The 24,270-nt window shown below is 42.4% G+C and overlaps 1 protein-coding gene across 1 annotated transcript; it reads left to right on the forward strand.

Annotated features, from left to right (window-relative positions):
- Positions 1-1,881: 1,881 nt before the first annotated feature.
- On the forward strand, positions 1,882-23,012 carry LOC105450379 (SKI family transcriptional corepressor 2). Its single transcript, XM_011690171.1, has 6 exons — positions 1,882-1,977; positions 2,410-2,711; positions 3,045-3,652; positions 4,610-4,935; positions 20,248-20,377; positions 22,909-23,012. The coding sequence occupies exons 1-6, from the start codon at positions 1,882-1,884 to the stop codon at positions 23,010-23,012; spliced, it is 1,566 nt and encodes a 521-aa protein (XP_011688473.1).
- The last annotated feature ends 1,258 nt before the right edge of the window (positions 23,013-24,270 follow it).

Genomic DNA, 24,270 nt, shown 5'->3' on the forward strand with positions numbered 1-24,270 from the left:
GTTAAATGTACACTCGACTAACGCTTAAGGCTTTTATTCCCTTAAAATTAAATCTTTGTAATTGAAAAGAGAAATTGTCTTGATACTTCCGACTTATTTTTTCAAAGGATCGAATCAAGAGATCAACAGGGGCACACCATTGTCCTCCTCCATCCTCGGCGCGATTAACGAATCAACCAATTACCGATTACGGAAAGAAGCCGGAAAGAAGGTTAAGCGAAAGAAACTGGATTTAATCGTCCTTAATTCTGTTCCGTAAATTTTCGAGAAACAGAAAGCGAGAAAAAGAGATAGCGAGAAAGAAAGAGAGAGAGAGAGAGAGGAGGAAGAGAAGGAGAGAATACGGCGACCAGCGCTTTGACCGCGCGAGTTTAATTTCAGCAGGTCTTTGGATTCGCTTAATCACCGCCCGATAATTAAGGAGGGCCCTTCGGTGCCGACAACGACGACGACGACGACAACGATGACGACGGCGACGAGAACAACTTAATCACACCTTTTAATCGGCACACACACGCGCGTGTTTCCCGAATCTCGGATAAACGCGGATCGCGCTTTCGCCGCCGATTAACCCAATGCGAGGTCCAGAGAGCGAGCCGAATCAAGTATAAAGATAATAAAAATGCAACGTTTGAAAAGGTACATGAAATATATTACGTAATAAAAATATTCCACTGTTAGATTTATTATTAGTCAAATCTAAAGTTGACGAACTATTACTAACTCGTTTACGTTTTTCAACTCAGGATTTATATTAAAAAAAAAAACTAAAACATATTCTGTATAAAATGATCAAAAAGATGATTGTATGAGTCTACAAACGTCGTTTATAATCCAACCTTCAGTTTTCATATTCGCTTTTATGAAATTATTATCGGAAAGCTTCAGCCTTCGTCCTTTTGTAAAAAAAAGAGAGAGAGAGAGATAGAGAGAGAGAGATCGAATATAAATGGTGGTCTGAGAGCGGCGCGCGTTGCCGCTTACGTTATGAAAAGTCGCGTTACTGGCTCGCGATTTAATTGGCTGGCGATCGCGTGGCACAGTCGATCGGGACAGAGGCGAAAGCGAGGAGGGCCCCGATTTAATTGAGCTGAATGCACCGCCGGACGCGGCGGCGGCGGCGGCGGCGGCACATCCAGAGGGAGAAAGAGGCGCTCTGATCGATAAAGTGTAATAAATATAATTACAACGAGGGTGGAGGAGGTGGTGGGAGGGGCGGAGGAGAGATGAGTTTTTTTTATTCCCTCCTGCGCGCGAGTGGAAAACGCGGAATTTATTATCGGGCGCACGAGCGCACGAGCGCGACCGTAAAACATCAGAGATTATAATCAATCTCGCCGATGATGATAAAAACCGCGCGCTGAGAGGCAAATTATTGTCACGTCGCATCGGCGATGTATTTTCCATTAGGTCGAGCAGGCCCGGATAACGCAATATAGCCGGCGCAAAATTACACGCAATTCTCAAAACGTTGTTAGAGCAATTTTTCGAGCAGTTATAGAAACATCGATGTTCAAACCTACAGTTTTAAATGATAGCAGAAGAAGCATTATAGGAATTTTGTAAATGCGCAAGTGCACACCTGTTCGCGTATTATATACAGTATTATTTGTCAGAAATTAAGAAACGGTTTTCCGTTTGCAAATTTTCATTAAATATTATATTCTTGCAAATGCAATGTTATATATTTTGATAATTAAAATGCGTGATTTTCCATTAATATTTCCAATGTACAGAATATTTCGTCTAATAATATCAATTTACACTTTATCCTAATATTATAATTAAGACTTGAATATTAAGATTATATAAACGAGATTAAGATTGGATACATCTACAGTATTTCGTGATGCTTAATCCGGTGATAATCTCTTTTCCAGAATGGATGGGCCGGCGGTGCTGTCGATGCCGCCGTTAACTTCTTCGCAGAAATCGGCGCAATCGCCGCAACCGCAATCGCATCCGAAACAGAATCAGGTAACGCAGGGACACGAAAATGCATCTACCTTGAAATTGATTTTGGATTTAAAATTCTGGAAATAACATAAATCCAACATAAAAAAAATTGCTCACGCGATGAAGGAGCAAAGAAATTTTGAGAAAGGAACTTTTTTATACGAATAAAACTAAATAATACTATATATAATTTAGAACTCTTAAAATTATATAACTGTATCTTGGATCTGTAATCCTTTTCACAGACAGAAATCTAATATTACGTGATAGACATGTCGATTAGACAATCGAGTTGGGTATAACTATTAGAATAATTTCATGAATTGCCAGACTTGTTTGCGGCAGTCGTAAACAGATAAAAGATCAAAGTTAGTAGGGGGGGGGGAGGGAGAGAACGTTATCACGCGATGCGCCCGAATCAGAGAGGGCATCGTAGTACATCTAAACTGATAGGAGTTGCAGGTGGGTACCGTGTCGCTTTATGGGATCCACATCGTGTCGCTGGTGATCGAGGGGCAGGAGCGACTCTGTCTGGCGCAGATCAGCAACACCCTGCTGAAGCAGTTCAGCTACAACGAGATTCACAATCGCCGGGTGGCGTTGGGCATCACCTGCGTGCAGTGCACGCCGGTGCAGCTGGAGATACTCCGCCGTGCCGGCGCGATGCCGGTGTCCTCGCGTAGATGCGGCATGATCACCCGCAGGGAGGCGGAACGCCTCTGCAAGTCCTTCCTCGGCGACAACGCGCCGCCCAGGTCGGTGCAAGACTCAGCCCGCGACTATCGTAAAATTGCAAAATTTTTGCGAAAGAACGTGCTATGCCTTATCGAGAAACGCAACAAAAAATATTGCGGAATAATATACTCATTTTAATTTATAAAAATATGATATACGATTAAATTCATAGACAAGGCTTATTTAAATTTGAATATTTATAGAGGAAAAAGAAAATATATATTATTTTATATACATTTTTAGGCATTTATTAATTATTATCTTCAAATTTTTGAAGACCATTAATTTTGTTTTACTTCGCTTCTCGATACCTAATTGTATAAACATTCGCACGTATATGATACGCCTTGCAGATTGCCCGAAGATTTCGCGTTCTCCGTTCACCACGAGTGCGCCTGGGGCTGCCGCGGCGCCTTCCTGCCCGCCCGTTACAACAGCTCGCGCGCCAAGTGCATCAAGTGCGCGTACTGTGGCCTGTTTTTCTCGCCGAACAAGTTCATCTTCCACTCGCACCGTATCGGCCCGTCGGACAAGTACGTGCAGCCGGACGCGGCGAACTTCAACTCGTGGCGCCGGCACATGAAGCTGTCCGGCACCCAGCCGGACGAGGTGGTGCACGCCTGGGAGGACGTCAAGGCGATGTTCAACGGCGGCACCAGGAAACGCCTGTTGGGCAACTCGCACAGCTCCCGGCAGTCGCCGAGTCCGGCGAAGCAGCCGAGATCGTCGCCGACCGGCGCCGCGCAGATTCCGACCACCTTGATGCCGACACCGGCGCATCCGCGCGTGCCGCCGTTCCCGGAGCTGCCGCTGCCGCTGTCCCGCAGCCTCGTCATGGACTACGTGTGGCATCAGCACCAGCAGGCGGCGGCGGTCGCCGCGGCCAAGACACCCAGCCCATTCGCGTTTCCGTCCTACGCCCTGCCCTGGTTGGCCAAGCGGAGTCCCGTCCTATTCCCTGGTAAGGCGAGATTCGAAAGACGAGAAACGAAATCTCTAAATGATTGAAAGAATAACGCAGAAACTTGTCGTGACTAACTTTATCAAGTCCAGCGAATGATAACTGAATAGACAATGATAAAAAGAGAATTAACTTTTTGTCTTCCGCGCCATTCAGCCTCGCTTCAGACTTTATCTGATTCTACTTTATTTTATATTCTTGTATTCTCCTGCGTCCGCGTTTTGTCTTGAGAGCTCGCGTGCAATTTTCTTTGTCAAGTTTTCCGTTAATCACTTATATACTTTTATTGGTGCTGTCTCCGTATCTGTGCAATACGTACTCGTTGCTAGTGTCATGTAACAATTATTGTAACCGCGTTGCACTAGCATTGTAACATCCTCAGTTAATCGCGCTTATATGTAGAAATAGCATTGCTTTCGTCATTTCTGCATCCTACGTTTTCGGATAGGCACTACTAGCAGCAGCATTGCTGAGGCCTCACCTTTCGTGTTCTTCTGTGAACCACTTTTTTCATAAATATACGACTAAATGACAATATCGATATAGTAATAAACTTAAATCTATTTTAAAGAACTTGTCAAAGTCAGCGTTAGAAATAAGCGATCTCTTTCGCGATCAGTGAAAAATCCATATTTTCCTGACTTATTGTTAGATTATTGCTCAATTGACTAGTTCAAGTACTTATGATAATCATTTTTATCTATGACGTTAATCAAGTATTTGTTCGTTAAATCATCGACAGATGAATGGCCATCGGACATGGGATCATTAATCATATTTTCCACGCTTTTCCACGTCCGGAATATAAAGCTATTCGTAAGACTGAGATCGTAAAAAAAACTAGTCATAAAGTGTCCACTATTACCTTATCTACGATTATTATTTCTGTGCAATTGATCTTGAATGATGATCGATTCGACCTCAATTAAGTAGCAATCGCATGCCGACGATTTTCAGGACCGCTACCGCCGCCCATAAGCGGCTCCAGCCCCACGGAACCGCTGATCCCGACCGTCAATCCACCTTTGCACCAGTCCGCGTTCCGTCCGGTGATTCGCGGGCCGCCCCTCGTCGAACCGGCGGTCATACCGGAGCGACCGGCGGACGTCGGCCAGAAGGAGGACAACTCCGACGACGAGGTCGACATCGAGACGACGGAGGACGACCCGGTGACGCCGCTCAACGCGAGCCTTCAGAATCTTCACTCGGCCTCGAACTCCGCGATGAGCAGCCATAGCGGACGAAGTACGTCGCCGCAGTGCTGGAGTCCTCCCCGAGAAACGGTGAGTTCCGTGATCTGGAAAAAAATATCTGAAAATTTATCGGAAAGTTTGCGAGATTTATAGAGAAACGAAGACACGTTCTTGTACGTCCTTTCTCTCTTTCGCGAAAATAAAACGAAAGGAATGCATAGATTAGTCAAACAAACCGGGTAAAGAGATTCTATTTGTATTCCACTTGTACGTAACATTCTACTTGTTACGAAGAGGAGCACGATGCACCTCTCGTTACGATTGCCTCTCGAGAAAACCGGCGGCCCGGTCGCCGTCGCGTGCAACGGTCGATCGCGTGCATAGCGCGGCACGCTAAGCGTTATAAGCGGCGTGATTGTGTTTGTCGGGCATGCACGATTACGTCCTCGTACGGCGACAACGGGGGAGGATTCGCCACGAACGTGTTTCCAGAGGGGATGGGTGATATCGCCGCTTATCGTCGAGTGTTTGCGATCGGCGGACCGATAATGGTTCGCGCCGCTGCGAGAGAGTGATCGCACGTGCGTTTCGACCGGCCAGCACGTGGCGGCCGCGCATCGTAACGCGGATCGCGTCTTGAACAATTGTCTTCGAGTCCGCATCGATCGCGACGATCCACTTCAAATTGATTACATGCATTCAGGAAAATAATTATGCTTTAATTAATCAGGTTCTTGCGTACATTCTAAAATCATAACTGTATTATTTTTATCAGGAAAACGATCACAAGTTCGACATCCGCGTTGATATAATTTTTAACGACTTTTTGCGTAGGCGATGAGACACATAAATACGTTAAATTGCTGTTACTATTATTCAGGAAAAGCTGTATTTGAGAATAAAAATCAAAACGATTTTATTAAAAAAAAAAAAAAGATAAAACATTTAACACATAGTAATTGAAGAGAATCTATAATATCTAAAAATTATATAAATAACCAAAATTGGAGAACTTTATATGAAGAAAAGAAAAGTGAGAGATCTTAGGAAATTTTAGGACTAAATTAATTCTCTAAAAAACATTAAGTTTAAAATTACGTAATATATTTAAAGGAAAAACTAACCGCCTCTATTTATTTGTGCAAATAACTCATGTAAATAACAAACAGAAATTGATATGAAAATTTTATTCTCTCTTTTTGGGGAGGATTCACGTTATCGTCAGACTGCATAGCATGACAACCGTCGATTCCTATTCCCGAGAAGCAATTTATTACGGCGTGACTCTTATTCACTCGCTGGTGAGTGAATAAAGGTACACGTCTGCGCGGTTTAATAACGGAGTATGTTTGCATTGTAAGGAAAGTAGCTCCGCACCCCCGCGTAATGCATGACCGTGCGCGGACGTGCGTCCTCCCCTGTAAACGGCCAGCGAAATATTTTCCCGCAACACGACACCCGAACGGCAAACAAACTACCGCCGCAAAGTTAATCGAATTAACGTCGCATCCGACGCTCGCTCGTTTAATCGAGTCCACCCCTCCTCCTCGAGAAATCGCTTGCCGTACACACGAAATGAAGTATTTAGGCTACGCAGCCGGCCGGGAACCGGCTGATTTCTCGCGTTCCCCTTCGCTCGAGGGGTCCTGGAATCGGCGTCTTTCTTAGCTAGGAGTTTAAACGCGACAAAGCGCGAGTTAAACAATACTCCACTTCTACACCGCGCGCGGAGGTAGTTATTAAGCGTAAAGTGCGATCCAATAATTAACTAAGAGTACTTTATTCTTCGCTTCAACTGAAAGCAACCTTCGTGTGAGATTTTGTTATCACACGACATATTAAGTATTAAACAATCGTGATAGAAACGGTATCTTCTCATCAAGCTCTTTTACCAAGGAAAAAGATCGATATCGCCGCGCTTATCGGGGGGTGGTTTAATATCAAAGCAAACTTTGCAGTACACCCACGTGTGTCCGATCGATCGCGAATCGGTCACATCGGACACCGCGTCCGGTCTAAATAATAAGCCGCCTTCGTGAACGATCGACGGGATTCGCTTCCTTAATCCGTCTTTGATGTTGCGGTAACCAGCGGCATCATCATTACCGCGTTGACAACGTTCACTGGGGGTAACCCATGAACGCCATGTGTGCGCGCGCGCTCGCGCGTGTATCGAAAGCGCGTTCGTTTAATCGTGTCGCACGTCGTGTTCCCGTAAGTGTGCGTCCGGGTCGCGCGCGTTTTCGTTTGTACACGCGCGCGCGCGCGCGGGGGAGGGTGTTTACCGACACAATAATTATCGCGATTGATGATGACGAGGGGGTCACCCACCACCACCGCACCGCCAGCGCACGAGCAGTCAGACCGCAGAGCAAATTCTAGGGACGGAGTCGAGTAGTATTACGTTGCTGCTAGGATGTAAATGGCCGGGGCGGGCCACACGTCGCTACAATAATTCTGCCAGGCACCCAATTGCCGCCGCCACCGCCGCTGCCGCCGCCGCCACCGCCGCTGCCGCCGCCGCCGCCGCCGCGCCGGCTCGTTACCGGCTAAATTGCCGCGGAATAATTAACCCGAGCACCGTCGAAAATTCCACCGACGACCTCGATGTTAATTGCCGCGTCGCTGCTTTATGCTCCGGCACGTAAATATACGCGTAATGATTATACGCGCCGATATTATATCGAAAGGAAAATGGAAAATATACATGTGGAAGTCATGAATTAATTCCTTTCTAATGGAGAGACATTAATTTAAGCCGGTCAAAATTTCTCGTTAATTTCTGTTAATCGCGATGCTTTCCACGGCTCGTGTCAAACGAGTCGATAGAGTGTTTATCTCGAGATTTCTTTCTTACGATTTTAAGTTATTCTAACTTAAAAAAGATTACAAAGTTGATACAGATCTGTGTGTCCAAAGTAAAATCTGGAAAGCGTATCTTCCGAATTGTTTTTTTTTTTTTCAAGATAGACTGTTTATTCTCTTTGCGCGCAGATCCCTCAATTAAAAGCACCCTCGTTCTTTTCGCTCGAAGCTGCTAGAATTAAAGGGTTAATGCCGGTCTACACTCGAGCGGAATAACCGATTAACGTATCTTTCGTCCGTTAAAAAAAATGTAACTAGCGAAGTGGTCCTAGTGTAGTTTATCGGCACTCGAAGACGTTAATCGGCCGCCGTGCACGCTCAAGAGAGAGACCGAGACCAGCGAAAGGGTCGTTCTCCCTTGAACGAGTGGTTGCTGGGAGGAATAGAGCAGAGCCTGCGGGAGAAAAGAGAAAGAGAGAGAGAGAGAGAGAGAGAGAGAGAGAGAGAGAGAGAGAGAGAGCAGAAGAGACGACGGGGATAGACCGGGATAAGCCGTCCGGATTGCCAGACAGCTTTTCAATTCCCCTTGTCAGTGAACGTGTCGAGTGGGACGTATTTTGTCCGGAATCTCTCTCTTTCTCCCACTTCCTCTCTTGCAATCTCTACGCCACTCTCTCCTTCTCCCTTGCCATGGCTGAGAAGCGTGTACATATACACGAGAGATATTTGTCACAAAGGTACAGACGATTTTCTCTCTCTCTCTCTCTCTCTCTCTCTCTCTCTCTCTTTCTCTCTCTCTATACGTCAGATAGGAAGTGGAAACCTAGTTACTGCACCATGGGCCACGATGGAAGGACCCAGAGTATACCGAAGTACAAGTGTATCGCGGTAACTGAGTAATCCCCGAACGTTATTTGCAGTTATTTCTCGCTTCGCTAGCTAAACTGAGAGAAAGAGAGAGAAAGAGGGAGAGAGAAACGAAGAGAACGATATTTTCATTTTCGCAACATCTGTGAATCTCTCACTGGCAGGTATATGTGTGCCGCAAAGCTGTCCCTTCTTCTTTCAGAACTGTAAATTCGGACCTTGTTGCCAAGACACAATGAGATATCCGAGCTATCGTTAATTACAAAAATACCAAGCTTCAAAGCTTCAAAATGCTCGAGATCAGCTTTATACTTTGTCACGAATTTTTGTAAACGAATAGTAAAAATTTGTTGTACATTTGTTATTCTACAATTTTTAATTGACAACTTTATAATGAACAAAGTTTATTCGTCAGTCGTAACTTTCAAAATACTCTTTAACTTTAATCATTAAATTTTTTATAAATCGAGTTAAATGTATAATTGATCATTATTCACCGAACTTACAGTAAGTTCTTACTAAATCAAGATTGGTTTCAAATTAATGAAAGATAAAGGATTAGCATGTGTTTTTAAAATTGAATTCGAATGAAAAGCTGTTCGATTTTCACTTGATAACCGTGCAGTTATATTTTTCCTTTAAAAGGACATATTTTTTTAGACCATCAACGGTTGATACACAGCTTTGTACATCCATGTTCATTACAGCGCAGCGATACTTCTCTGCTGTAATTTTAACCGCAGCCCCCGCTTTCGAGGCAAAAGTAAATCGTCGCCGATCAATTAAGATGTTTCACTCGATTCTGATTACTGAAAGTCCGAATCCGCGCCGGGTGAGACGGACTGAGGTAAACTCCCTTCGGTCGGGCTTGCCGGGTTACGAAAGCAACGAAGATGGAACCTCTCGCGGAATTTCCTCCGCCATCCATTTAAATGCAATTAAGCAACGTCACGTAGGAGCGTAACGGGGGTCGGAAACGTTTAAATCAAACTACGGCTGGTTTAGTTAGTTTCGACCGCAACTTTTAATTGCGCCTCGACCGTCTGGAGGGCCATTAAATTCCGGAAGAGATACGTTACTTCTTTCCTCTTCCTCGGCACGTGACAGTTTTCGCATTCTTGTACGCGACTCTCTCTCTTTTTCTCTTTTCCGGAAGAATCGCGAATGTAATAAAATATATATCCTTAATCGTTCAAATCTCTCTCAAAAGCTTAGTTTGCAAGCGAAATGTTTTAATCACGAGCTGAATAAATTTCAAGAATTCGAGAGAAACTTTTTTACTTGTTACATCACTTTTATGTACACATATATATAATTTTTTTAAATTTCATTCATGCGTTAAATAATTTTAGTACATTTTTGACACAATTTTTAATACACTCAACTTTTTCCCTTCAATTTTAACACTTTTTTTTAAAGAATTAATATTCTCGTTCGTAGGTAGTTGTACGTTACATTAAGAACTTTTATAACGGTGACCTAATTTACGTCGACGAGCAACTGACATTTAAGCTTTTACGTCGTCTGCATTAATTAAAGAGCCCCAGCTGGCATTTTTAAGAGCCAGTGAGCACAGCTAAAGTTACTCCCACCTGCATGGAAATGCCAAGATTTGACCTTATATCCCCGGCCCTTCGGGACACTCTGTGATTAAATCGATTGTCGTATACACATTATGACATGTATCTACGTTTACGTTCGAAACAGCTTAACCTGGTAACATTTCATCTCCGGCGGAATTATTTCAAATACCGCTGATTCATCAAGGCGATCATTCCTAAATACGACGTCATCGACAAATTGACAGAATATCAACGTGATACACACAAATATCTGACACTTGACATTAATTTCAAACTGCAGATTACTAAATCTCAATTTGTTATTAATATTCTAGCCATTCCACATTTTAAACAATCTAGTCTCAGTATAAAGCGGCGTCTACAATGAGACTTATTAAGACTTAAGATTTAAGAAAATTGACCAATCATAATCGATTATTCCTTTCACGTAAGAATTATCGACTACGATTGGTCAATTTTCTTAAATTTTAAGTCTTAAGTCTCATCATTGTAGACGTCGCTTAACAGACGACAGAAATTCTCTTCACCGAACGACGTTCGGTTTACACGTCAAAAATACTCCGAATCATCGCGCGACTTAAAGTCGATCGTTAAAATTTGTCGAAAACGTTAGACGTCGAAACGTATCGCGATGTCGCCTCACTTTCTTCCCTCCGTTTATTCCAACATCTCGGCTATACTACCTTTTACTCAATTCTATTTGGATGTCGTCGCATTGCGTCGCGCCGAGAAACACAGCATCACGGGCCGAAATGGAGGCTCGCTTCATGGAAGTCGAGGGCGGCGACTGTTGATTTAATTATAATCATTAGTCCGCACCAGCTCCGCCCCGGGACCCTCAAATCCAATACAACTCCCGCCGTCTGTTATCATCCCCCGCATCCCCCGCGGCCGCTCTTTCTATCGCCTCTCTTCCGCCCGAATTTCCGTGCCGCTCTAACTTTTGAGAGATCGGCTTCGTTTTGACTCGCGATCGAGGCGACAACGTGCATCATAAAAAAAAAAATAATTAATTTCATGCGTACAAATAAATTAAAATAAAAATGTAACGTGAAAAACAAGAATATATTCTTTAACATATACCCATTCTTCTTAAATTTTTAAAAGAGCGAATTGAATCAAACTAAATCAGAAATGACACATTGTATTCTTCTTTTATTATATCTACTAATTAGTTTAACGCTGACATTTTTGCAATTTCAAAATAAGAACATGTTACATTTTTTTTTTAGGCATTTGACAAGTAATATCAAAATTCCGTGTCGCAATAATTTCTACTGATCGATGTCAGATTTCGTTTCGCTTTTTATTATCAGCACGAGAGTGCAACGATCGATACGATTTAGCGAAATGCCAAATGGCTAAAAAAAATGATTTCTATGATGATTGTCGTGTGGAAGATCAAAAGCATCAAAGTTTTGATGCAACCCCTTCGGCCCCCCCTCTTCTCACCGGATTGAAACTCGTTAGCGCCGTTACGGTGTTCACAGTATGGCTACCTGAATGGAGGAGCTTACGTGAAAATTGTTTTATACCTCGCACGCGAAATTGAGAAGCTGCAAATAATGTTTCGCCGCGGTGAACGCCAATATTTCCGTTCAATATTTCGCGCAGCTACGCTACGAATTTCTACATTAAAATTGAAACAGATATCTTTCTTTAAAATTAGGAAAATAACGAAAATAAGGAAAGACTCTTTATAAAAAAAAAATTGCTATCATTTTTCTTTAAGATTGAATTAAAAACACACTTTTTTCATTATAATCTATTTTAATTATAATTTCACGAAATAAAAGACTTTTTTACTGGAAAATCATTGTTTTTTTTTATTTAGTATTATATATACAATTTATTTGAATTTATTTATAGAATAAAATTTTTAAAAAGAAGCTCTTTTGCTAACGATTTCTTTATACTTTCATATTTATGTCTTTCAACGAACAAGATTTTTATATTTGTATTAATTTTAATTTCTAAAAAATTTAGATTATAGAAGATTAAAACAATTCAATATTGATTACACGTTAAAAATTTGTATATATGTATAACATCTACAAATAAAATTACAAATATTTCTATAAAATGTTTATAATGAGTGAAGCTAACAACAAGCGGTATACTTGTTCACAATCGCGAAAACAAATGGATTAGGGTGGAAGTTCGTAATCAGTCCGCCATGAAATCGCGTTTCGATTTCGACAGCGTCGACGGTATCGGTGGCGCGTCGGCATAAAAAAAGGAAAAACCGTCGATAATACCCGGAGAATTGGGAGCGAGAGCGAGTAACTCTTGGGCCGCGCGCGCCATCGGACACGTAACGCTCTTCCGGGGCACAAATCCGGCATTATCGAGAGTATAATCAATTTCCCGACATAATACCGGGACGGGCCGCAAGCCTCGAGCGAGGCCGTCCGGTTGGAAGCGATTTCGACTAACGCGATTGCGTATTAACTCCGCGCATCACGTGTATGCATCCCAATCCGTTCGACTTCACAATTGCGTTCGTTCACTCTCTTGTCCCCTTACCCCCTCGAGATCATATTTACGCACTCTTTCATCCTCCCTATGGTGTTCTTTACTCAAACTTAATTTACCAATGCAAGAATTCTATAGGATCTTCCATAAATTTCTACTTTAAGGCACACGTACGAAAATTTTAGTCGTAATTATAAAGGCCGTAAGCAAATTGACCAATCACAATCAAAATTGCGGTCTTATACGTTTTAGAACGTTCAACTATGGTCAATATGCTTACGGACCTTATGGTTACGATTTTATATGGTTTATATGTTTAAAATTTTTGTATGTGTGAGGACCTTTATATCACATATATTAGACCGTTAAAAAATGTCAAATTTCGATACAAATTGCATGTAAAAGCAAGCAACTAGGTATTTTTATATAATTCTTTTGTAGATTTTATACGTATATAGCAAACAATATTCATTTATTAATTTAATAAGTTTTTCATTATTTTAAATTTTCCGTCACATCAACTATTATTTACAGTGTAATATTGTTATCTATTTTTCGGAAATAAGTTATACTAAAGATAACAATCAGCGTTAGCTTCGCAAATCTCTTATCGACCCGGTGGTCGCCACTCGGAATCCGCAGACGACATTCCCCATACCAACTCTGGAAAAATAAAGAAGACAGTTGCATCGAGCGCAATGTACCGCATTCAGTCGTCAATCGTCTCTATGTACGGCCCGGCTCGAAAGTTTCGCCGTTAACGTTAAAAGCGATCCCGTACGCCACCGGGGGGCACCGGTGAACCCCGGGAGCGCGGAGGGGGGTGGGAACGCGGGAGAGGAGGGTGCCGTCCGCGCGTTGCACGCTACGATTGTTTCGCCGTAATCCTTTATTGGATCAACGGGGCTGGAAACAATCGAGCGCGCCATAACGCGAGGATGGGCAGACGGCCGTGTCGGTCGGGCGGGACGCGGACGGGTTTTTCGGTCCGCCGGATGCGGCGCGGTGGCGGCCGCCACCGTCGGTCCCCCGCTCCGGAGGGAGAGGGAGGAAGGGTGCGGCGCGGAGGACGCGCTAGATAAGCGGGGGTGGCAGCCGATGATGGGGGACGGGGCGGCAGGATTTCTACCTACTTTGCCGGGTGAACGGAGTTACAAATGGGAGAACGCGGAACTCATCCGCAAGCGGGAAACTCTCTCTCCGCTCGCTCCTTCCCCCCGGTTTCCGTTTCTCTTTCTCCCGCACGCGTGTACACGGTGTGCGTCTTCGCTCGGCATATCTCTTGCACTTTTCCTCTTTCTCGTTAACCTACACACGATATCTCTTTCTCTTGATCTGTATATGTCTTCGGTACAGAATATCTTCTTCCTCCTCTCTTTTTCTTTATTTATCTTCGTTTTCTTTAATAACGATATTTATATTACATATACATTAATGTAATAATTGATATATATAATTTCGTATATATAGCATTACGAGAGATATACTGCATAATTTTTTATATATAATTCATGAATTTGTCTTTAATTTTATAATTAGTAATTTCTAAATTTGCGTAAATTGTCGAGAAAATCTTCTACCATCAAATTTTGTTCTACTTTTACTCGACACTTACGACGTTTCGCAAACCGGGAGTCATCATCTGCCATTGATTCAATGTTTCTGCTACACGTACACATACATCCGTGATATTTTCACACTTCCACGTGAGCCACAGTGGCATTCGTACACGTCACGTGCCAGCGATATAATAACGAGGTGGATAACATAACGAGACTTACATGCCTCGAATTTACGCCAGTCCGACTCCCTGCGATTTGCGGCAAGCAGTCTGTCCTACTCTCCCTCTATCTCTTTCTCTCTCTCTCTCTCTCTCTCTTTCTTTTTCTCTCTTTCTCTCTTCATAAATTCTTCACCAGCCTCTCCTTTATCTTCGATAATCCGTCTCTCGAAGGATACTCCTGGGAATACCGCTGCAAGTACACACGAGCAGTTACATTTATTCCGCACGTTTCACGTCATCTTCAACGTAATACTTAAGTAGCTAGTATACGTAAGCAGATGCGAGAAATAGAATGAGGAATTAACTCGAAAATACTGAAATCAATATTTTAGGATAATTATTTATTTATTGCGAAAAAGTTTAGTAAATTGTTTCTTTTGTACATTGCAAGCAATTAGCACACCATAAATCAGTCTTCTATTGCCGTTGCAATATGCAACGTTAATCAAATTTCTGATAAATTGATGAATATATCTTTTCACAATTAATTATCTTCGAAATAATTTGCCTTTCAACTAACAGCAAAGTGAACTATGTATATATAAATCCGCGTTTCCACAAGAACAGCTTTTTAAAAGAATTTTAGAGGGAAAAAATCGCAACTTTTTCGTTTTAAATATGATGTGCATTTCTCGCGTTTAATATTTTACGTTACACACACGATGGGGACATAACGAGCATGTAAATCTTTCGACGAGCGAGCCTTCTCGTGACGCGCGGCTCCTCGCGTTTCATCCGCTTTTAATCCGTTCTGGAGCATACGGGCTCGAGATCGCACGTTCATCGCGTGGCGAATTGATCTTTCACGAGAACAGATTCGCCACTAAACACAGGCCCTCCTCGTGTGTATACACGGAGGTTGCATGGATATCACGAGGAACATATGTGCCAACGACCCCAAAGATATGTAATGGCGCATCGACTTCATAAGATATACATCGTGCCGGCCACCTGCTTCGTAGTGAACGTTTCCTTGCAGGCATAATCGGTCTGTGCAGCGATAACGTCCCAACCAATTGTTTCCGCATTGGTAATCAGTCAACATATTTAATCGATGCAACAAAAATTTTTACACAGATTAATTACTTTATTCAACGAACTGGAAAGCGTCTTTAAATAATAATTAATATATGTATATATATGATCGAGGAAGAAGAGAAGTGAAACTATTATATACGCACATATTAAAGAGTATTTCTTTGTTAATATTTTACTACATTTTTATTCTATTAAATAATTCGGCAAGTAATTATATATATGATTAATATATGAAATCTAATTGAAAGTTTAAACTAGATAAATTTTTAGCAATACCAAAATATCTGAAGCGAATCTTGATGCTTAATAACAATTGTGTGAGTAATACAATTTCCAATTCAGGTAAAATGCGCGCCGAATATTTGTCGGTCTTGAAACATCCTGGCTGAGGCAATATTTTTCGCAATAGGTTATTCTAGGATTTAATAAGATACTCATTGGCACCAAAAATTATTAAATTTCTTGTCAATTTAATTGTGATATTACGTAGTCCGGATTTAGTTTGAAGCTGTGTTTCAAAGCCGATAAATATCCGGCGCGCAATTTACTCAAACTAGAAATTGTACGATTCACAATTCAGCATCAAGATCCGCTTCAGATCGCATTTGGCATTATTTAATTATATATGATAATATCGATTATAAAATGTATGACTAGAGACGAAAAATTATCTTTTTCAAGATTTTTGTATTTTCACAGATTTTTCACAGACGAAGACCAAAATGGTCGGTCGAGAAGCTGAAAAATAATATCGTGGGGAGAGAGTGTGTATTTTTCGGCATCGCGCCTGTCGAACAAAAGTCACCCTCCGTAACGTTTTTACCTCGTCGAATTACTTCACAATGGATACAACACGACCCCTTTCGAGCTCGATTCTTTCCCCTTGGCGAGCAAGTCTTCTCTCTCTCTCTCTTTCTGTACACAAAACATAATTATTCGAAATCCCAACAGCATGAAACTTTTATTATTGATACTTTGATAGACGTAGTCCATTAGAGCATCAGCCGATTAATCCTTACATTCCTTACACGGCCAGGCGGTATGAAAAAATCTAGATGGATAATTTCTGCGGCATGATTTTATCGATTAATAATTGCAATCGTCTTCATTACATTCTTTTATAAATAAACCTAAATATCTTTTCTGATATTCGGGTAAATCTTAACATGATACGTAAAAGTAATAGAGAGTGAGAATTTATGTTATATAATATAAAAAGAGCTTTATTTCTCGAGCTTGCCGATATCTAACAAAGATTTCAGGGACGGTAGTCTCTCTCGCTAAATCGAACGGCGAGATGGAAAATGGACAAATTGCAGACTTTTGCGCTAAACACTGCAATTCGAATGTGCGAATATACCTTAATCGCAAAGCAACGCAGCGCCGTACGTGCGCACACGCGTGTGCGGCCGTCACATCGTCGAGATAATCGCTGAGATGCACGAGTCGCGATAGGAGGCCACCAAACGGCAGTTAAAGTCGATTGTACCGTAACGTCCGTGTGCGCGGCATGAAATATTTATACCACCGTGACGATTACAACGTCACACGTAACCGCGGACGGACGCGAGAGGGGGGGCGGAAGGAGAGGGGAGGGAAGGGGCTGACGATGATTACATTTACTTTTGCAAGGGGAGGAGAAAGGGGGACAATCGTTCGCGTTACCATCAGTTAGCAATGTTCGTGTTAGCGTTATTGCGCGAACCGAGGGGGCTCGTTTATACGGCGAAAAAAAATCTAAAGGAATTTCTCCCGCGAGCTCGTTGTAATTATACTTGCAAAAGTTACACGCTAATTAAAACTTCGACCACGCGACGTTAATAATTATTTCGCGTTCGATCCGACGACGATTTGTCATTTCGTTTCTTCGTTGACTAACGATAATTCGCAATTAAGCCGTCTATCGCGCACGCACGGCTGTTAGCGACTTTATATTCTTTCCGGATTGCTTAATTATTTAAGCTCTGGATTTGCAATACTTTTTGTGTCGCAATACCGGTCGAAGTACTTGTGAAAATCAGGTCCGAGATATTTTCACGACGTTTCGGATCTTTACGGCCGTCGTGTATATATTCATTTAATCGACTTGGTGCCTTTAAGAACCTCATGCAACTCACTCGCTTATGCAATTAACTTCTACCATACTTCGCGCTCGAGAGCGACGTAAAGTGATTACAAGCCGCTCTATTTTCCCGGGGAGTGACTCGTGCGCGAGCCGTGTATAACTTATATGAAGTTCACGCTCGGGCTTCGTGAGCGACGTAGCTGCTCCTATTTCGTAACGCGTTTAAAGCATAACGAGAACTCGGACGAGTTGTGCAGAAAGCACGGGGCGTCGTCGTTAAAAATGCATCCTCGCGTGACGCTTCTTCCCCATTCGTCGTCAGGCTTCGCCGCTGCGCGCGAAGTTTTCGTTCCTTTTTTTTTTTTCATCACGAACCCCGTGACACGACGCACGAAATCGGTAAGCCGCGACATATGCCAATTTTTAAATAACATCCCTCCGATAGACCGCCCACGGCGAACAGCTCGCTGAGGTAAAAGCTGAAGCAAAACTCCGTGTTGATGTCACGCTAATGAGCCATCTGGAAATGCAAGGCGAATTTTACAAGCGTGTTTTTTGCTGCTGCGTGAATTACTCAATAATATTAGTACATTAGAGAATTTATAAATTTTTAAACAAGATTAGGAAATACGATTTAAAGCGTATCTTCACTGCTAAATCTATTGTCAAATTGAACCCTATTTAAATCGCCATTACTCCTACCTAATATATAGTTATTTTTAAATGAAACAATGGAATTTAACCCAGATTTGAGTTAAATTTGAATTATTTTAAATTATTTAACTCTATTGTTTTAGTTAAAAACTATAAATTAAATAGGATCAGTGGAAGAGATAGAGTTCTGTAAATCTTAAATATCTTAAATAGAATTTAAAAATCTATTCTTAGAATAGAAATATTAAATAGAGTTAAATTGAACTATAGATTTAACAGTGTTGGTGCTTGGTAATAATGTTTTTGTGTGAATCTTAAAATTTCCAGTTCAGATAAACAGCCGATCGAATGTTCGTTAGTCTTGAAACGCAGCCTCACACTGAATCCGGACTACGTGATACCATAAATAGCATCAAAAATTATTAAATTAACAAGTAATTTAATAATTTTTGATGCTATTTTTGATAAGCATCTTATTCTTAACAACTATTTCTCCTATAGAATGACTTATTGCGCGAACAGATTATCTCAGTCAGGATTTAAACTTAGGCCTCCCTGCTCTCCGAACGAGCGTCTTATAAATTTTTGTATTAGTAATGCAGCACATTATAGTAATTAATTAAATATCTCAGAAAGAATATATTAGTCTTTCATCGAATGGTTAAGATACAATCTACGTATTCTTAATTATATGAAAATTAAGATGTGATAAAGTACGATATACAATATAAATAAAACATTATAAGATACATAATAATTTAACTTTCCTTCTAAACCTCTTCTTTCAGTATACATAAAATGTGAGAACATAACAGGGTTAGAAGCATAATGAGGTACAAAGCGCGCACTTATATAATTAGTCATAAATATCGATAACACTACTGCGTAAAACAATAATTTCGCGAGACAATAATATCCTTCGTAACAATTTCTCAGCACACGGCGTTTTCGCGCGAGGTAAATTTTCGTAAGAGAAATCTTGCGGAGAAATTTAACAGCTATGTACCGTCGGAAATCCTGAAGCATTCGCCGTGACGCGAAATATCGCAACGTACAAGGGGTGAGGTCGTTTCCAAGCGGCTCCCGCGGGGCCGGTAAACTCCCTTCCACGGACATTACGGTAAACGCGCGTTTCCGTGACTTTTTAATCGGCGAGGCAGGCAGGCGGGCGGACGCGCGGCGCGGCGTGGCGCGGTGAAGTAACTGCTCGTTTCGTCCCTGGCCTGGTGAATAATTCACCTCGATCGATCCAGCACCGACGGCGCGCGCGGCGACGGAATTAATTTAAGTAATTCGACGATCGCTATCGACGGAAGCATTAAATAAAGCACCGTGTGTGTCCCGCTTTGGGCGAGCCGCGCGCCGCGCCGTTTAGATTGTAGATCGCCGCGGACGCGGCGGTCCCACGCGCGCCGCGTCCTTGTCATCCCCCCCTCCCCGCCACCCCGCAAGCCATCGTTGCATACCTGAGTGGTTGATCAGGATGAGTGGGTCGTCATCCATTTCCACGGCTGTCATTACGTCAAGAAGTCGCGACATATCGCGCGGCTGTTTGCCGATCCCCCTCCCCCTCCCCCACCCCGTTTTCATCATCCCCCGTTCACCCGTCATATTGCCCACCTGTCTCCACGAAAATGACGATTTCTGTTTTCAGACGCGCACTTCCGCGACGATATTATTACTGCGGGCTCGCTCATGGCTGACTAAACGTCGACGCCGGAGCGCCTTAATGCCAAATGAAAAATACATCGGCTCGTCGGCCGATGAAGGTTCGCATCGCGAAACACGTCACGATTGTGACGATACGGACATTAGAGCTCACGTCAAAGCGAACAGAACACGGCGGAAAAATAAACTTGCAAATTACTACGTTGCCATAATTACTGTACTACTCTTCATTATTGTGTTCAATAGAAAATGCGCTAATATACCTTCCTCTTTCTCGCTGCAGAGCGATCAAGAAATATATGAGGGGGGGATTGTTGGATCCACTTATTTCCGTTCTCTGTTTTTAAAATGCGATGCGACTATCGCGACTCGTTTCGTAAGGATACAAATGTCACGTGTATTTCTTAATATATATATTCTATTTATAGAAGCTTTTTTTAATTATGTCAAAATTTCATTGCCAGGAACGGGAGGCTGAGAAGATCGCCGAGGAGGCCGCGGCTCTGCGCGACGTGAAGACGGAACTGCCGCCGGCGAGAAGTCCCGAGACCTGGCACGGCAGTGCTTACTATCGGCATCTCAATGTTCTGAAGGGTGAGCAAGAGATTGGCCGTGTAAATTGGCTTTCGAAGCTTGAGACATACCCCTTCGATGAATCGAAGCGCCGAGAGATACCGGCCACTCCGCTTAAATATAATAAATACAATAAAACGTTTGCGTTTGAAGGCTAAATTAACTATTTATAAGTCTGATTAAAGGATATTTAAAACTCGGAAACTTTAGACTCGTATCGAGTAGCTGACGGATAATTAATTGGAAAAGGATATGCAGACTTCGAAAGTATATTTCAATGTGAAGCGGGTCAGCGAGAATATAGAAATTTATAATATAACGAGTATCAGTAGCGCACGTTATAAATTACCATGATAAATTGAAAACGTCACGGAAACGTACGGACGGGATAATTCCTGGAATTTCCACGAGAGACGGCATTTCCAATTAACGTCGCTCGAAATGCGCTTTTCCGCGATATAATTCAGGGATCCGCGATCCCGGCCTCCGTCGATGTCGCGGAAAATCGTCTCTCGCGCGCGCATTTTACACGAGCGGCTTCTCCGCGCTTCGTTTACACGTTATTCTCGAATGAATAGCCGAGAGAGCTCGCGAGACAGAGAAAGAAAGAGAGAGAGCTCACAGCGCGGATTCAAAGAGTAATTTCGCCCTGCGCGCGTACCGTACACTGTATAGAGCGCTGCCCTCTCCCATTGATATTAGTAATTAATTAGTAACTACCATGGAGATCAAGCGGCCCGGCGAGAAGATCGGAGTTCCAATTAATTAGAGTAATTAGTCGCGACCGGAGTGTTAAGTGGGAACGCGCGGAGAGGGTTGCCTTGATATTCAGACGCGGGGGTGGATCTTCCCAGGCTGGTAATAACGCGGAAATGGGGTGCGGGTGGCCCCTCGGCCGGCCAAGGGGCGTGATTTGCGTCGACGCTTGCGCGTACCTAACGGCGGCCGTTGCCGCGACGTCGAGTGTGTTCCGTTGTCGGCGTCGCGACGCCCGCGATTCCGAGCCCGACGGACGAGATGTATCGCGATATCCCACGGGTTGATACGCGTTTCCTGCGGATTAACTAGAATAGCAGCTGTTGCCAGCTGACTGATGGGGATGCGGGCAGAAGAGAATCTCAGAAGAATTTAAAATTGATATTAAATAAAAGATGTTGCGCCGCAAAAAAAAGTTTTATCATATAAAATAACGCTTTTTTTTGGAAGATAATTGGTTTTGTAATTTCTACACGTTTCTTTTTAAGCTCGCAGGTTAACGAGTGGCACACGAACGTGAAATGTAATTGAAGACCTAAATAAAAATTTAGTTATATGTGTATTAATTAAAATTTTAAATTAAGAATTTCCGAGTCTTTTCCCATGAAATCGTCGGTATCTCTCTATGGAAATATTCTTTTCGTCGATACTCGCAACGAGCGCGATGCGATGATATAATATGTAAGCACAGAGAACATGTTTGCACAAATACGGCGCGCGTTTCAGACGAGACAGTATATATACTTATATGTATATGTACACATACACTTTTATATATGCGTATACTCACATCGTGTGTACACGCACATCGCACGGGGTATATCGATGGACCCATTCAACGCGGGCGTAAGCCGAAAATAACGAGATAGGTGCCGCATCGGCGCGATGAATACGAATACAGGATCATTGGCAGTGAACGCAAGGCACTTTGACTAACGTACTGCCGTCGGAAAAAGCCCGCACTTTCCGATCTCTTCTTCTCTTCCTTCCCTGGCCGCTGCCGCACGATCTTTTCAGAGCCCGTTTTTTAAGTCCGTCATGCAAAAAACAAATCCACCCTCTCTCGTCTGACCCCGTCGTTTTTGCGCAAATTAGTCGAATGAGACTAATCGGTCCATGAATAAATCTTTTGTGAATTCTGAGCATTCCTCTTTAACTCGTTTTATCGACATATCTGTATAAGAAAAAAAGATCTTATCTGAAATGTAAAGATTACTATCTGCCACCGAATTAGAATTGTACTCCTGCACTGAGCATGATATTTCTAATCTTTAATTTCAGTTTAAAAAAAAACTTCTCAAAATTTACTTAAAATTTAATTAATTTTACAAAATTAACTTTTTTAAAACCAAATTAATTATCTTCGAAAGTAGAATTTACTTTCGATAATAAAATTTAAATATTTTAGAAGTATATCGAATATACGAGTACACACGTATTTTTAATTCTTTAATTTGTGCATGATTTTGTCATGTTAGATCGTCTGATAATATCGTCATAAGATCGTCCACGTAGCAAGATGACGTCAAATGACGTTTTAATAACGTCTTATTGATATTAGAGAGACGTTATTAAGACGTTATTAAAACATCATTTGACGTCACCATGCTACTTGGACGCACGTCGAGTCAATTAAGGCTTATACTACTGATTTATTTACGAACAAAGATCTTGTTTCTTTTGAAAGGGAAATAGCGGTGCGCCCGCGAATGGTTGATTTCACATAAACGCGATCCGTCGATGGCGTTCGGCGGGCTGACGCGGCTCCGCTAATTACCGGATGATAATTATTGCAGGGAACGAGCCGGCCGCGGAAAGGGCGGGCTCCGATTGCTCGGCTTGCCGTCCACGCGGTATGTTTTACGGCCAAGTCCACAGTCCGTCCGCGCCGACCAATTAATCGAGCTACAGGGCTGGCTGAATTAATCGGGGCACGCAGAGAGGAGCAGCAGCGACACGAAGAGGAGGACACATTTAACCCGAACCGTTCCGTAAGCTTGCGACACGTCCGTTGCCTTAAAGCGCAGTCTCGTCGATCTCTGTATCCTCGAACTTTAAAGGGTTTGAGGCGCAACAATGGTCTAATGCCTTTTCAAGAGGACTCGAGGGAATTAATCTTGAAGAAATTGAAATTAGATTTAAAATTAATGAAAATATATACAGATTAAGATTATTAAATCGAACGTAGTATAATTATAATTTATAAATCGAATTTTCAACGAGTACTATTTAAATCTAATCTATAACGTTCTGGGACTTGTAGAAAAAAAGGAAACGCGTTGAAGCAGTGTTGCGTCGCAACCCTTCAATTTATGATTCGCTTCACGTTCGCGGCATTTTCGCTGAAATTCGGGCCCGTCAGTTTTGTAGCCGTAAGGCCCTTCTCCGCGGCAAAATCGTGGACCCACCCGCGTCCACTAGCAAACGTTAGCAATTACTTCGTCTCACGTATTTGTGATACCGGCGTGGGAAACAGGCGTCGATTTTATTGCGCGTCGTCAAGCGGCAGGCATCTCGTCACGTCCGGTAATGGATCTTTACTGGCGAAGGACGGCGATTCGTTTTAGCAGTATGTTTGCGCGCGTTTCGTCCTTTTTACGGCGTCGTAAGCGGGCGAACAGATCGATCGAATCGAGAAGCTTGGCAGGAAGAGCTTGGCGAACGTACCCGTTGTGAATATAGAGCGACGCTAGAGTAATGTTCGACGCGAAGGCGCTATACCGTCTTTTCGACAGAGCGTAGGAGAAAGTCACGTTGACATTTACGAATCCGACGAATTTCCAAGCGGATTCGTTAATCGAGTCTCGTATTACTCCGATTGCCGTAATTTTCTAGTAAAATTTCGCGAGAAGCTCAGTATAAACACGCATAAAGAGTGCAGCTAAATGGAGGACAACCGTGACTTCGACTATAACATGAAGATGCGTGATTTACATTCCAGATTTAATTCTTCGTATTAATTTTCTTTGATGACAAGAAAAAAATCGATAAGTTTGAGCGAGATACCTTTCATCTTCTCATCTCTTTTTAAAAAATAAAACTGGATAATCTATGTTTTGTCTATTGCGCAACTATTTCAGTTATTTCCTTCATGAATTATTATACATACTCGTGTTTTTTATTTTGCAAAACGTTGTGATAAAACTAGGCACTATGTT

The sequence above is a fragment of the Wasmannia auropunctata genome, unplaced genomic scaffold (assembly GCF_000956235.1).
Source record: "Wasmannia auropunctata unplaced genomic scaffold, wasmannia.A_1.0 LD336061.1, whole genome shotgun sequence".
Classification (NCBI taxonomy): Eukaryota; Metazoa; Arthropoda; class Insecta; order Hymenoptera; family Formicidae; genus Wasmannia; species Wasmannia auropunctata.